The following is a 15,078-nucleotide window of genomic DNA, read 5'->3' on the forward strand; positions in this document are numbered from 1 at the left end:
AGTATGCCCGCTTAGAACAAAATATGATAAGTCAGTTGGTCATTTTAGATTACATATTTGTTGTTTATACATTATGACTCATTTTGATTGTGTTGTTCTGTGGTTGTAAGTGATATTCTTGATTTTGTGATTCATAGCATAATTGATAATAATTGAATGATTGTATAAATGGAATTACTCAGATGAATATATGTGTATAGGTGTTATTAATTTTGTTTGGATTATGGTTAGTACTATATAATGATTTGAAAAAGGAAGTTGATGATATATGCTCTGTTTTAGGAATGAAATAATAGAATGTAGGTTAAACAACATTATGTGGGTGAATCTGCTATTGAATTAGATTATTAACAATGTTTTTGAAGGATCGGTAATGTCCATGCTTGTTTAATGTGTGTCCTGAGCATAATGCTAAACTTTAGATGTTTATATGCTCTGAATACTTGTTTGATATATATTACAATTTGGAATATACGAGTATGTAAACACTTGTTTAATTTTTATTGTGTTGAATATATACATAAATACTCTATTTATAATAAAAATATATATACTAAGTTCAAAATACATATCATAAATAATTACAAATAAATTAACTAAAGGTAAAATATAAAGATAATATATCTAATACACATTAGATACTAAATAATATTTGTCTCTATAAAAGTTTTTCAAACATGTTCAAGTATATTAGAATTTAGATCGTTATTCTATGCCTAAAATTCCTAATAGTTATTAAATGTTGAGCAGATCCATTAAACCGACTGGACTGCACACATAATATATAATTCTTTTAGTAAGAGGTCGATATAGAACCATAGATGATATGCTCCTTTACAAGAAACTAAAGGATAATAGTTAACCGAAAGGGATTCCTTTTCTGGAGAATGTATTTCACTGTTCCATGGGATTTTTATTAAATAGAAATTTCAACTCATTTTCTACATAATTTAGAACCCAACCTACACCAAGAAAATCAGGCTGATGCCATATGCCATCCACATATTAAAAAAGAATGAATATTTTTCCTACTTGGGTAACACCGCCGCCAAATATACTCAACTTTCCTTCGGTAATACAAGACGGTCTTGGCCTTCAATTAGTTTTGCAGAACGAATAATATCACCAGTTTTTATCTGGGGAAGAATATCTCTCCCGGTGGTTGTGTATCTGCATGGTTTAACGTCATAAAAAACATTGGAGAAAAAGTTGAAATTCAAAATTGATTAAGTGACAGGCTAAGATAACATACCCAAAAACTGAAAATTGTCCTTCATCAAATGATATTCCTCCCAAACCAGCCTACAAAAGAGGAAACGAATACCACTAGAGGTTACATCAATAGGAGGAAAAATGAATGGCTTAATCAACATGCAAGAGGAAGTTACTCCCAAGAATGAAAAGTTCTGCTTCCATGTTTCACTCATTTTGTTTAGCGAAATTCAGGCAAATCCTGTGAGCAGATAAAAATGCGACGGAGATAAGTGATAAATTGCACTTACACTTCGTTTATCGTAGAGATAGAAGAAGAACTGGTAAGGTGATGAATATTCTTCAGAGGCTTCGTTATGAGCCATAGCAACTGCCCCATAAACAGATAGAGGAAGAACTGGCAGTTCTCCATCCTTCCTCAACACAAAACATATATGAGAACAGTATCATAAATTCTGGTAATGCCTGCTGCCAATTTTTTATAAACATACCTGCACACTTAATGTTGTTTTGTAAAGGGGCTCAAATTGTCCAGAGGGCATTATTTCCAAGGGAACACTGTAACCACTGTTTTTATCACCTCCATTATCTGAGAGAATAGCTTGGTTGATAGAGTTGAGTTTTGCGCCATTATAGGCTCCATCCATCACCTGGAGGGTGGGAGTGTGTGAGGGTTGTTTCCACTAGGTCAGACAATCTAAAAATCTTGATGTTTAAAGAACCAACACTTAAAAACAGGAATTAAACTGCATAATACAAGTTCTCATGGACATGTACAATTGAAACTAACTATTCTAAGAATGGAAATATTCCAATATATCAACCAGTTCAGTCCATGAGAAATTCAATAACATTTGCATTCTTCCGCAGCTGAAACCCTTGAAGTTCTTAGTTTTCTTTTCCCTTTAGTAGTTTCAACACGTTTGTTCAAAGGCAGAGTTGTCTATTAGGCTATTACCATAGTTCTCAGGCTGTTTTAATTGCTGACTCTTTGACATCCTAAACAACTTTCTCAGTTTAGTGATGGATCCATTGCCGCATGCATTACAGCCTCAACAGATGTTTAAGTTTTCGGAAGCGAATCTTTCTTCTCTTTTCAAACTATCAAACCAAGAGGCAAAAATAAAGTTCTCAAAGAACTTAGTTTTTCACAAGAATACTAATTGACCTAATTATTTCCTGCGATAGTAATAGTATGAGAAGTTCAAGCAAATAGGACTTAGTAACTGAGATTAACCATTCAAATGGTGCTTTGGTTCACTCAAAAAACTTAGGAAATCTGAACGAAAGTGATTGAACCCTCAGAAGGAATTAAAATCAAGGATGGCCATTGGCAAAGAATAACCATATGGAAAATTCACAAGTCTGAAGTAACGTTCCACTACCTTACCAGTTTTGCAAAATTTCCTGCAGTTAATGGAGCAGAGTATCCGTCAATAACAACCTGAAAACAAAGGTCTAATAGTTAATCTTTAATAGTATAACTTATTAACAGTTTGTTTTATTCACGCTCCATCAATTTTTATTTAGTCTTTAAATTTAACCTGCTCTCAATGCTTATGGATCCTTAAGAGACGTGAACCCACCAAATCAATAACCAATGGCAAATTACAAAGGAAAACTTACGGGGTTAATTATACCTGAATAGTGGCTGTATTTTTCTGCTCTCCACCAACTGGGGAAAATGTTGAACCATCTCCTTTCTCAATGGTGAACTCGACAGTTCCTCTCCCAGAAAGCCTAAAAGCAATGGGAATATATTGATTTTCCCCAATGTTCTGAGTGTTTACTTTTCCTAAGGAATTGAGCTATGAATAATTTCAGTGAATATCTTTTATTATGTTAGACTCATGTCAAATGGCCACGGTATGTCCAACATTTAGAAAACTCAAATATCCATTACACGGATCTATGTAATTACATCAAGGTAGAGATTGACATGACTTTTAATTTGAGTCACTGACCGTGGATATTGTTGTGCATATTGCTCGGGCAACAAAAAAGATAATCCTGGCGCCTGTTGCAACAAAATTAAGTTCAGATTCTGGATATGATTATAATATTTTTGTTGGATAGATTCATTCAAGACTTTTTGGAGAATTGAAAATAACTACATTCATTTCAAGATTCTATCATATTATCTAGTTTACAGCTACCTGTAACAACTCTAGCTCTGCTACAGTGTCCAGTGTAGATGCAAGGTTCACAGATACTTTATCTGCATCCTGTTCCTTTATAGACTGAAGAAGAGTTTGCAAGCCCCCCTGCAAAATATTGACATCACTGATGTGACTTCTATAATGAACCATTACTACCAATTTCCATAATTCGTCAATTATAACTTTTAAGATATTCTAGTATATTCCATCCTACAGAAGACAGAACATAAAGATCAGAATATAAGCAAAACATGCCAAAATCCATATTCTGGTTTCTACATTTGAAACTTCTTTTCTTGCATTAAGTATTCCTTTGGAAACAGGTACCCGGTATATTAGTTTCATATCAGAAACATTGACAATAGAAAAATGTATTCATTTTGCAATGTAAGAACTATAATCATAAGTATAACCTCAGATATATTAACTGAGATCTTCGTACAAATAATCAATTGAAATGAAATGCAAATGACTACTCTTTTTTCCAAATAGAGGAGGGAGTTAGATCATGACTGCCAGCATGTATTATGACAATAATTATATCAGGATATACAAACTAAAGTTCATATATTCCAGAAGATACAGTTTTTGAGCAAACCTTTCCCTCTATCAGGGATGCATGTACCAAAGAGCCCTTTATCTTCAGTTCTGCTGGTATACTGGCCAATATAGAATCCTTTTCATCAACTGCTAACTGATATAAAGAAGAAAATTACAAGAATTAAATGTCCTCAAATGAACAGTACAACAAGTCCATATCAACAGACCAAACACGATGTTAAAGATGTAAGAAGATATTACTAAGGTGCAACAAATACTACAGTACTCTAAAGGAAAAATAAGTTCTAGAGTAGTTTCTTAGTTATATGCCTCAATTTTTTAATCAACAAAAAAGATATAGCAAGGTTTGTCAAAACCAAAGTAGGTTACTACAAAATTAAAATAAGACTTCAATTAATTCTTAAATACTTTCCAGGATTGCATGAATCTTTACAATATTCTAAATTACATCTAAATATTTTACATTAATTGCAAATTGATCATTAATTTTTTTTATTTGCAACATTCCAAGGTTTGGGCCCAGACCCAACCTACCCAAGCTCAAATCGACACAACTTGAGTTGAGCTCGACTCAGCTTGCCTGACCTTACATACCTTTCCTAACTTGGACCCAACTTAACCTTGGCCCAACACAACCAAGCCTAACTTGAGCTTGGTTCGACTCAACCAAGCTTAACTTGAGCTCAAGTAGTCTAGCTCATCCTGCATTAGGCTATGCTTGACCCAACCAAACACAGGCTTACTAGGCCCAACCCAAATTGACCAGGGCTCAACCCAGTTCAATCCCATCTTGACTCGGACTCTACCCACCAAAGTTGAACCTGACCTATTCCAAACCAACCAAGCCTAATTTGGACCCAACCTAACTTAGGTTGGGCCTGACCAAATCTTACATGATGTAAACCCAACATAACCTAATCTTTCTGGATTAGGGCCCTATCTAACATTGAACTAACCTAAATTAGTCTAACATGGGCCCGACCTGATCTAGATCCAACCAGACATTGCTCGACATGGGTTCAATCTCAAATGAGCTCGTCTTAGCCCAACCTATCATGGCTCGATTTGGACCCAAACAAACCTAGGTCTAACTCAACTTGGCCTGACTCAACTCAACAAGACATGTCCCAACTTTGCCTGACCTAGACCCAACCTAACTCAGCCTAACCTAGACCCAACCTAAATTGGCCTAACCTAGACCTGGCCAGACAAACTTAGCATGGTCTTGACCCAGCCTATTTTAACCTCGACCATACCCAACTTGGCTAGACATCAGTCTAACCTGACTTTGTGTGATCTAGATCCAACCTGACATTGCTCGACATGGGTTCAATCTCAAATGAGCTCGCATTAGCCCAATCCAACATGGCTCGTCTTAGCCCAATCCAACATGGCTCGATTTGGACCCAAACAAACATAGGTCCAACTCAACTTGGCCTGACTTGACTCAACACGACATGGACTCTCAACTCTGCCTGACCTAGACCCAACCTAACTCAGCCAAACCTAGACCCAACTTGAATTGGCCTAACCTAGACCGAGCTAGACAAACTTAACATGGTCCTGACCCAGCCTATTTTGACCTCGGCCACACACGAGTTGGCCTGACATCAAACCGAAGTCGAGCCCATCTTAACCTGACCAAACTTGGTTTGAACTAGACTCAGGCCTACCTAGACTCAGCATATCTTGGGCCGAACCAAACTCACCCTAACCCAGGTCCAACCTGAGTCAACACAACTTGGACTTGGCCTAACTTAGCTTGAGTTAGACATGACTCACCTCTACCTAACCCAGACCCGACCCAACTCAACCTAACCTAGGCCCAACTTTATATGGTCTTGGCCTAGCCTAACTTGATTTAAGCCTTAATGGAGCCTACCCTTGGCGACTTAAATTTGGATTTACATTGAGTAAATGTTTTTCTTGTCTATAAAGATATTTAAGTAATTGTTTTTCTTCATTTTCATAATAAATAAGATTTTGTAATTCAAAAGATGGTCCATAGATTCACCTTGAACCATAAAACTTGTAGTGGGCATATTGGTCCTTTAGGTATTTTTTGGTCTTATGTGGGGTTTTGGTCCTAAGGACCATTTTGGCCCTAGTCCACATAAGTCAAGGCCAAGCCCGGTTGGTTGGCCCAAATTGATAGGTCTAAAGCTCATACATGTTGTCATGTACGAAATTCAAAACATTGACCTATTTGTCAATCCATAGAATGAAAGGCAAATATTTCATGGATGCAACATCATTACATAACCTAATAATCAATATTTTGTTTCTCAAACAAATACAGCTAAGAACAAACGATGAAAGAAACAGGAAACAAAATAAATTATTGAATACCTTCAAAGCTTTCTTCACATTCCCCTCCATTGTTCCATAAGGTTTTCTCTGTGGAATCCTCAAAAGGTACGTAATATCTTCAAGAGTGTCCTGAAAAATACATTAAAAGAACATAATTCTGATCATTAAAAGGTTCAAAGAGCAAAAAAAAATCTAAAACACAATTCTCCTATTTCACAGTCAGAATGGATATATTATTTGGAAGAGATCTACAAATGGGCAGCTCCTGCCTTATATAAAAATTACTAATCAATGTAACATTCTAATCAACCAAATGAAAACGTATCATTTCCCAAAATCATCTCTAGAAAACTATAATAAATTATACAGCAAAATATTTACTTTCCAAATTCCAATATCTGTCAGTATCATCTATAACTAATTACAACATCTATCTACTTTCAGTACTCCTCCTCCTCCACTCTCTGAAGTCGGTGCATGAGGATCAACAAATGCCCAAAATGACCAGTGGAAATTGAAATTATTAAGTGAGAGCCTGGTTGAATATGTCTATCTGGTGGAACTAGAACTGATGGCATATGTCATCATCACAATATTTCCAACCTGGCATTGCTCCCTTGCACAGTAACAATTTATCTCGATATGGAAAACATGATTTTCTGCTATGATTATAGAATACTGATATCACAATACAACCTCATCATAGGTCATTTGAGACCTGTCCCCAAGGATGGTTTGACTTCAGGCAAATTAGCTCACTACTGGCTGCTTCAATCATGATTCTCTGCTTTTCTTAAAAAAATAGGATATAGTGCCCTAAGTTTTCGTCTTCCAATACACAGGTGATTCCCAAAATTGACAAAGTATCCATCACTGATCTCAGTGTGCCCGTAATAGATGTACTATCTCAAATCATTGTTGGTCGGTAATATCTCTTCTCAAGGGTTGACTTTGAGGTAAGGCACTACCAGCATTGCAATCTTTAAGTGGTCTTTTTGATGTGCTTGTGCAAAGTAGGACAACACATGCAGCGAAATAAAACAACTCGGGGTCAGTAATCATCATGTAAATACTCTGCCAACTAGATGTTGATAAACTGAGTAATACTTCATTTCCCAATGTCCTGCTAGCCCCAATTTTTGTCCCTCTTTCATGGAAGACTCAGCAGGTCTACGTGCACATGGTGATATTATGTTCAATGCATTTTTTTTTTGCGCAAAGTTTCACTGTTGTTACCTTGTTACCTCTATATTCCTCAGAAATACTTGAGCACCGCCAAATCCTTGATATGAAAATATTTTTCCAAATAACTCTTGAATTCCAAACAAGCCTCTAAACCATTTTCTGCTAGTAAGATGTAATCCACATATACTAACAACCCAATGAAGATTTTGCCTTTCAGATATGAAAATAGCAATTATTCAGCAAGGGACCCCAAAACTTCAACATAAGTGAACCCGTTTGCAACAAAGCTTGGACGTACAGCGCTCGACCATTAAAAAAGAATTGTACTTCTATCCTGTACACCCATTGCCGCTAGGCTCTCGATCTTCCAAGTGTCCTTACAGCTTCTAAGACTGCAATATCTTGTAACATTGTATCTTGCCATTGTGCATGTTCTGCTTCAGTCAGTATAGCTTCGAGGTCTACTGTCCATGTCTAGATTGCATCCATTTATATTAACTTTCCAACAGCTCTTCTAAACTTACTTCAAGGTTGACGGTGAGCTCTATCAAAATATGTATTTTGTTATGTTATTCTATTAAGCTTACATAAGCAAATAAACTGTTAATAGATAAGTAACAAAGAACAGGAAAAAACAAGCAGGGATAATGTGATTACATTGTGATCATATTACAATATGTCAAATATCTTAAGTTTGTGTGCTTTTATAATAACTATTATTTAAGTACATTCCTAATGAACTCTTAAATTAATTGGGGGTCCAATTTTGCTCTTACTGAAATATGTCTAGATTACAATAACGCGTACATTTCCTCTGAATTTAAATATATAAAAAAAATTCCACAATAAGTATCTTCAGTGTGTAAGCATTGAACTCTATCTATCCCATTTTACCCTTAATGAAATGCTTGCTTATATTAACAAACGACTCTTTTATTCTTTTAATAAATTAAAAAAATTAGTCCAGTTTGGTAAACTAATTTTTTTTTTAACCTATAGCTTAAGTAGTAATGACTAATCTCTCAGATATCTTGAACGACACAATTTGGCAACACCAGGATTATAAGGGACACAAGTCACTACCTTTTGGTGAATTAAAATATATGTAAATTCCAACTAACATAACCCCCTTTAATGTTCTTATTCCAAAAATACATTCAAATATGGAATGTTAAGGATTGTTTATTAAGAAACGTAGTGATTTTTTATATTATATGGAAAATTAAGATAAACATAAGTAGCATCTTAGTTAATAAATGTAAAATTTGGTGTTTTCATATTAATTTAAGAAAATAAAATAAAGCTATTACTGCTTCCTTTACAAAAAAAAAACGACAACAACATCAACCAAACACGCTTGCAAACCAAGCAGACCTGTATAGACTTCATATTAGCATTGGCAGGGATGGCTCTTCTGAGAGCAACCTCCCCGGTTCTCGGAACCTTCGTATCAGGCGAATACAAAACTGCTTCGGCAGCACCGGTTGACGCCGCGTAATCAATCAACGGCACCAAAGCGCTAATCTGAACGGACGCAATCACCATTGGAACCACACTCCTCAACCGTTTCATTATCCTCTCCACAACACTCGCAGACATGGCACGCGTCACGTCTCCTACCGCTTCCTGCACCATTCCCAAAACAGGTTCAGTAAAAACCCCGTCGTGACAGAAATGCTAAACGTGTCATTGCAGCGTAATGCGCGTGGTTGTGATGGAACACCTTTGCGATGACTTGGCGGCGGTGCTCCTTGGAGAAGCAGGTGATTCGGTTACGAGTTAGGGAAAGGTTAAAGGAGGGAGAGAGAGTGAACGCCATTGAAGCAGGGAAGAAAGGACACCTTGTGAGTGGGTGCCTTCCTAATCTGTTGTTGTGTGGGAGTGAATGGGTGAAGCAATTTTGTCCTCCAGCTGAAGCAAAAATTAATACAAAAGGTCCCACCGAGATTTGAACTCGGGTTACTGGATTCAGAGTCCAATGTCCTAACCACTAGACCATGGGACCACTTTGTTTTAACAAATAACTATAGACTTTATATTTATAATATTTGATTGCTGTAAACGAAATATTATTGACATGCTATAAGATTCATATATATTCTAGAAATCATATTAAGATTTTATATAAGTTGTCTACTTAATATTTGTAGAATATAAACTATGAAATTTATCCTTTCAATATTCATGGTTGTTTTTTAATAGTTTTTTTCTTAGAGTTTTAATAGTTTTCAGAAAGATTGTATCACAGGTTCACTTTACTATTTACAAATTATTGACTTGAGCAAAGACTGACACTTAAAGAAAAAACTCAAACAAAGAAGTCTGTTAACCAAACATCAACGAACAAAAACAAACAGAACAACAATAAAAAAACAAGTTTTTCACTCTCAAATCGCGCCTGGGAAGTAACCCTAACAATTACCCGCAACTAAGATACAACTGGTCGCTGGAAGGAATTTTTTGTAACCAATCTTCATGACCTAAGCTTTGCGAAAGAAGAATGAAAGTCGAAGCTTTCAAAACAGCACACGTACCTTCGATATATAAATTTTCATTTCCTCGTTAACACACAAAAAATTCAAAAATATTAAAAAATGAATCAATAAGTAAGTGACACCATGTCAAAATATCGTCAAATAAATGTGTACACGTATCGTTTTTTCCATATATATAATCAATGGTCTACTTAAAAGAAAAAAAAAAAAAACGTTTTTCTCTCTATAGTTCTCTCCCTCATTTCCACGCTTCCTTGTCTCTCTCACGTTGAAAACGGAAAACGAGGAATTGTTGTTTGTTTCAATCAAAATGACATCACACTATTTGATGCACCATCGCCATTAACGTCAAATAAACCTTCGAAGATCCAAACCTTCCACTTTGTACTACCAAACTGTAACTGTAAGCCACACACTCCTAGACTCCTGTCTCCTTCTTTTGGGTCAATTAAGGATATTTTATTTTCAATTTAATTTTCTAGGCATTTTCTGTGAATTGCAGAATCAAAGAATGGGAAAAACATCAAGCAAAGAATGGACGCGGATCTACCTCATCTACGGAATGGATCAGTGGCAAACCTTCGTCTTCCTTCTCTGTCAAGCCGTTCTCTTCTCGATTCTCTCAGTACTCTACCTTCACTACTTCAACCAAATCTCCACCCTTTTTGAGACCCTTCTCTCCATCGCCGCTGTACACCGCGGCGCCGCCCGCTTCGTGGCAGGGTTCACCGGCTCCGTCACGGCGCTCTCTGCCCTCTGCCTCTTCTACGCCGCGGCGAACTTTTTCTACTCCGCAGTGCCTCTTCATTCTGAGATGGCGCAGCGCATGGTGGACACCGTCGACGAGTGGTCCACGGTGCGCTTAGCGCTTGACCTTGGCTGCTGCGGACGCGGCATTTTGCTGAATGCATTAGCCGCCCGCCTTAAAAAGGAAGGAGGTTCGGGTCGGGTGATTGGATTCAGCGGTCCGAATAAGGCCAGGTTAGCGGCGACGCTTCGGGCCGCTAAGGTAGAGGGAGTGGAGGAGTATGTGACATGCCGCACAGGCGACCCGACCAAACTGCCGTTCTTGGACGGCAGCTTCCACGTTGTGGTGTCCGGGACGTTTTTGCACACGGCGGGAAGGGGGCACAGGGCGGAGGTGGCTGCTGCGGAGAGGGGAAGGGCGATGGCGGAGGTGGTGAGGGTGTTGAAGGAGGGTGGCGTTGGGGTGGTGTGGGACCTTGTGCACGTGCCGGAGTACGTGCGGCGGTTGCAAGACATGAAAATGGAAGACATAAGAGTGAGCGAGCGCGTGACTGCGTTCATGGTTAGCAGCCACGTCGTGTCGTTCAGAAAGCCCACTCAACACGTGGATGGCCCACCTGAGGTTAGGTTGGATTGGAGATTCTGCTGACGTGGATTTTCTCACATACACACTACTGTCTATGGAGAGTGATGTCCTATATACAAACAGAACAAAACCATTTTGTATTTTTGTCTCAGTTTTTCATTTTTTTTTCACTATAATTCTATGAAGGGGAAGAAAAATTTATATTATAGTTTATATACACTCAAACTTTAGTTTGTTGAGTGCAAACTAAATTTAGTTCACGAATAATAAGTTTCATATAATATTGGGTTAAATATGTTTTTAGTCCCTAAACTATTGACCGTTTCTGGTTTTCGTCCCTCTTCCAAAGTAAGGTACAATTTAATCCTCAATCTTTAAAAAACGTTCGTTTTAGTCGAAAAAACAAACGTTTTGAGGACTAAAACGAGGACTAAAAACAAAATTTTGAGGACTAAAACGAACGTTTTTTCTAAAGAATGAGGACCAAATTGTACCTTACTTTAGAAGAGGGACGAAAACCAGAAACGGCCAATAGTTTAGGGACTAAAAACATATTTAACCCTAGAATATTATATACTTAGATGTGTTTAAATTTAATTTTGAGTTTCAATTTCAGATTGTAACTTGAGAAGGAAAAAGAAAAAAAATCTGTTGGCATTAAACTGTGATTTAATTGCAAGTAAATGCATTATATACGTTTCCCATTTACTTTATAAAAATAATATCCCTTGAAAATCATATTTCTTGGAATGGTTTTATCAACTATTGTTTGTATATAAATATTCTCATGCAGATGTGAACAATCTAACTTTCACTAATTAAAATATAAAATTATAGAAAATGTCATATTATTCTTATTAAATCAATTATTGTAGTAAAAAGTAAAATTTTTAATAAAATATTACATTTATTTTTTAGAAATCTTTATGTAAGTAAGTATCTTTTACCAATAAAAAAAATCTTTAGTCATTCATACATAGGAATCGTAATTTACAAGAACATTAGAAAACATATTATAATATTTGCAAGAAATTAGAAGGAAAGGGATGACGTAGTGTTCTGTCCATGTGAGCTTGAAGTTATGATAAAGTTGAAAGGTAGTGCTAAGAATTGATGAAAAAGTAAAACAGTGGCATGTGTTTTGAAGACTCTGCTACGTGCAATTCAACTTTGTGGCAAGCTGCCCCTGAAGTGTTATTTATGATCACAGATTCAGGTTCGGGATTAATTGGTTAGGAGTTTACATCAAAGGTTGCTATCAAAATAGTTACAGGTTATGAAATTAACTAACTGTAATAAATCATTTTAAAACATTACGATTAAAGTTAATAATTAATGATAAGACTGATACATTTTTTAAATCAAAATATTCTTACTCTATCTTTTCTAATTATAACATTTCACATTCAAACATTCGTTCAAAACAAATGAATTACATCATTAACTTAGAACTATGAAAGGTGAAAAGTCTTGATCTTGTTCTTAAAAGTCCCAAATTTAACTTAATTGTGAAAATGCAATTTCAAAATTAACTATTTATATTGAAATTTAAAAATATAAAACTAATTCATTCATCAATATTTTTTATGCACACATTTTTCTTTTCTTTTTAAATTTAGATAACTTGTATACTTAATTGATCTGAAAACTTGTATAATTAATTTATCTTGAGTGTAAGATCCTACATACTCTCATTTTAAAATATTCATTTTAATTGTATACACATACATACATTTCGCACAAGTCCAAACAATGCAATACCGAACACTACAACATACCAAAACCGAATACAAACAAGCATATGCAAACCGAACACTATATTAAAGTTGAGTACTAAAACTAGGTTAAATATCAAGGCTAAACAAATACTAATGTAATACCGAGCGCTAACAGTAGCATAACTGCTAATGTAAGACCGAGCGCTAACACTAGTATAACATAAGACCGAACACTTGACCAAGACCGAACGACCAAAGGTGCACACTCTGCTTTCTGCATAATTCTGTAAAATTCTGCATAATTACGAAGAACACTAGAATTTACCCAAAACTAAATATTTTTCTTCTAATCCTCCAAACCTGATACTAATAGGTCACAATTCACTTATTCAAACTCCTCTCACTGCCCAAAAATCACTCCCAACCTCTTACTCTCATTTTCACCCTCTCACTTCCACAATTTGACACTAGCCGAACACTTTTTCTGCATAAAACTCCCAAGTCCAGTTCACAGAGTTCAGTCCTCACATTCAATCGAAAACAGAAATTCAACATGCATTTCAATCAATCATACAATCCAATACAAACATATAACATACAAGTTAAATTATTTAGCTTCCCTTGCCTTAGAAAATCTGAACAACTAAACCCCAAAATTTCCAACTTGAAGCTTGCACCGAAAGAAACTCTATGAACACCTATAGATCACCGTTTGGTGAGAAAAGACCAAACATAGGACCAAAATTGAAGTCAGAAACAAGAAAAGAAAGCTGATGAACACATGCAACTCAATACTTGGCTTGCATGTAACAACAACCAGAATTTTTGAGAAAAAAATTAACTTACCAACTCAAAGATTGCTTTTGATCGGTGAAGAATGAAGCTTTTGACACCAGAAAAGCTCAGGCACAGCCTGATTGATGATCAGATGAAGAAAAAGTGAGAATTTCTAGAGAGCATTTGTAAAGAAAAGGAGGAGAAAGGAAAAACTCAGAAGTTTGGAGAGAAGAAGTGCATGGAGAGAATGACACGAAATTTTGAAAAGTTCTTTTATATACTACCATCAAAACCGATCGATGCAGTAAGCAACATACACTTGTCTTCCAGTTTATCTGAATTTCTAAATCCTTACATATAGCACATCCACCAACAATGTACCCAACATGTAAAGAAAGCATGAACAATAGATAGGGCATATAGGGAATGGAATCAACAATCGAATAAGTGATGACTTGACTGATCTTGATGTACTCTTTTTCCAGCCTTAGCCTTGCTAGCACGCCCAAACACAGACCAAGACCGGTCAAAGTCTACCTTCACATGTCTACCCAGGGCATATAGGGGCGGGGTTTACTTAGAAATAGGAGAAGACTAAATAAGATGGAATTATTTATTTTATTAAATTATCATTTTTAAGCAACAAAATTTAATTCAATAAGTTTTAAGCATGTTAACAAATTAAGTTATTATTCAAATTAATTCAGTATATACAAAAAGAAGTATAATACAATTTATTTATGGTGACTTTCAGATCATTTAAACTAAATTTATGTAAAAGTGAGTTAATTTGAATTAAATCAAATTTAACTCAATTATAAATAAAATTTAATATAATCTACTTAGTCCGAGCTACAACATCAATAGTCCGAGCTAATGAACACTCTCTTATTAAACAATATATACAACCTTGGTAGTCAGATTTTATTTCTCCAACAAAAGAGAAAAAGGAAAACTATTGTATAGATCTCATGATCAAATTATTAATCTCCGCTAATTATGGAGACATGAGGTTAGAAAATTCAAAGTCATCGGATACATTAGCCCTTTGGAGTTGGGAGATGGAGATTAAACTACTAATCTTGTATCAATTGCACAATCTTTTTATTAAACTACTAAATCATTTAAGCTGAGATTTTATTTTCAACCTAATTTAACATCGGAATGTGTTGTTATTATATATTATCACAATTCATGTATTTCCTTCTTCAACAATTCTCAGCCTTCAACTTTTTAGTTTTGGAGTGTCTGTATGATTGATCTCGTCCTAGATAATAGCCTCTATTGCCATGAATGAATTACATTACTCCTTTCAGTTCGTAAGAGAA

The 15,078-nt window shown here is 35.7% G+C and overlaps 2 protein-coding genes and 1 non-coding gene across 3 annotated transcripts; 1 reads left to right on the forward strand and 2 right to left on the reverse strand.

Annotated features, from left to right (window-relative positions):
* Positions 1-852: 852 nt before the first annotated feature.
* Positions 853-9,316, reverse strand: LOC124827733 (Cyclophilin-like peptidyl-prolyl cis-trans isomerase family protein). The gene is made up of 12 exons (XM_047300855.2): positions 9,151-9,316; positions 8,802-9,053; positions 6,282-6,371; positions 3,970-4,065; positions 3,369-3,476; positions 3,177-3,229; positions 2,853-2,952; positions 2,603-2,656; positions 1,704-1,862; positions 1,503-1,625; positions 1,253-1,302; positions 853-1,170 (listed from the first exon to the last, which is right to left on the reverse strand). Exons 1-12 carry the CDS (start codon positions 9,244-9,246, stop codon positions 1,059-1,061), a joined length of 1,293 nt encoding a protein of 430 aa, XP_047156811.1. The 5' UTR covers positions 9,247-9,316; the 3' UTR covers positions 853-1,058.
* A 44-nt stretch (positions 9,317-9,360) lies between these two features.
* On the reverse strand, positions 9,361-9,432 carry TRNAQ-CUG (transfer RNA glutamine (anticodon CUG)). Its single transcript has one exon. It is a non-coding gene; the product is annotated as a tRNA-Gln (tRNA).
* Positions 9,433-10,035: 603 nt separating this feature from the next.
* Positions 10,036-11,511, forward strand: LOC124827732 (uncharacterized). Its single transcript, XM_047300854.2, has 2 exons — positions 10,036-10,325; positions 10,425-11,511. Exon 2 carries the CDS (start codon positions 10,434-10,436, stop codon positions 11,316-11,318), a length of 885 nt encoding a protein of 294 aa, XP_047156810.1. The 5' UTR covers positions 10,036-10,325; positions 10,425-10,433; the 3' UTR covers positions 11,319-11,511.
* Positions 11,512-15,078: the final 3,567 nt, after the last annotated feature.

The sequence above is a fragment of the Vigna umbellata genome, chromosome 3, assembly GCF_029865625.1.
Source record: "Vigna umbellata cultivar VRB3 chromosome 3, Vumbellata_1.0, whole genome shotgun sequence".
Taxonomy (NCBI): Eukaryota; Viridiplantae; Streptophyta; class Magnoliopsida; order Fabales; family Fabaceae; genus Vigna; species Vigna umbellata.

What these genes read in the sequence shown, in the direction of transcription:
- LOC124827732 (XM_047300854.2), top strand. Translation starts at nt 10,434, where the DNA reads ATGGGAAAAACATCAAGCAAAGAATGGACGCGGATCTACCTCATCTAC.
- LOC124827733 (XM_047300855.2), bottom strand. Translation starts at nt 9,246, where the DNA reads ATGGCGTTCACTCTCTCTCCCTCCTTTAACCTTTCCCTAACTCGTAAC. An exon ending in GCCGCCAAGTCATCGCAAAG is followed by an intron (nt 9,054 to 9,150) that starts GTGTTCCATCAC and finishes GGAATGGTGCAG; the next exon opens with GAAGCGGTAGGAGACGTGAC. An exon ending in CATCCCTGATAGAGGGAAAG is followed by an intron (nt 3,477 to 3,969) that starts GTTTGCTCAAAA and finishes AATATTTTGCAG; the next exon opens with GGGGGCTTGCAAACTCTTCT.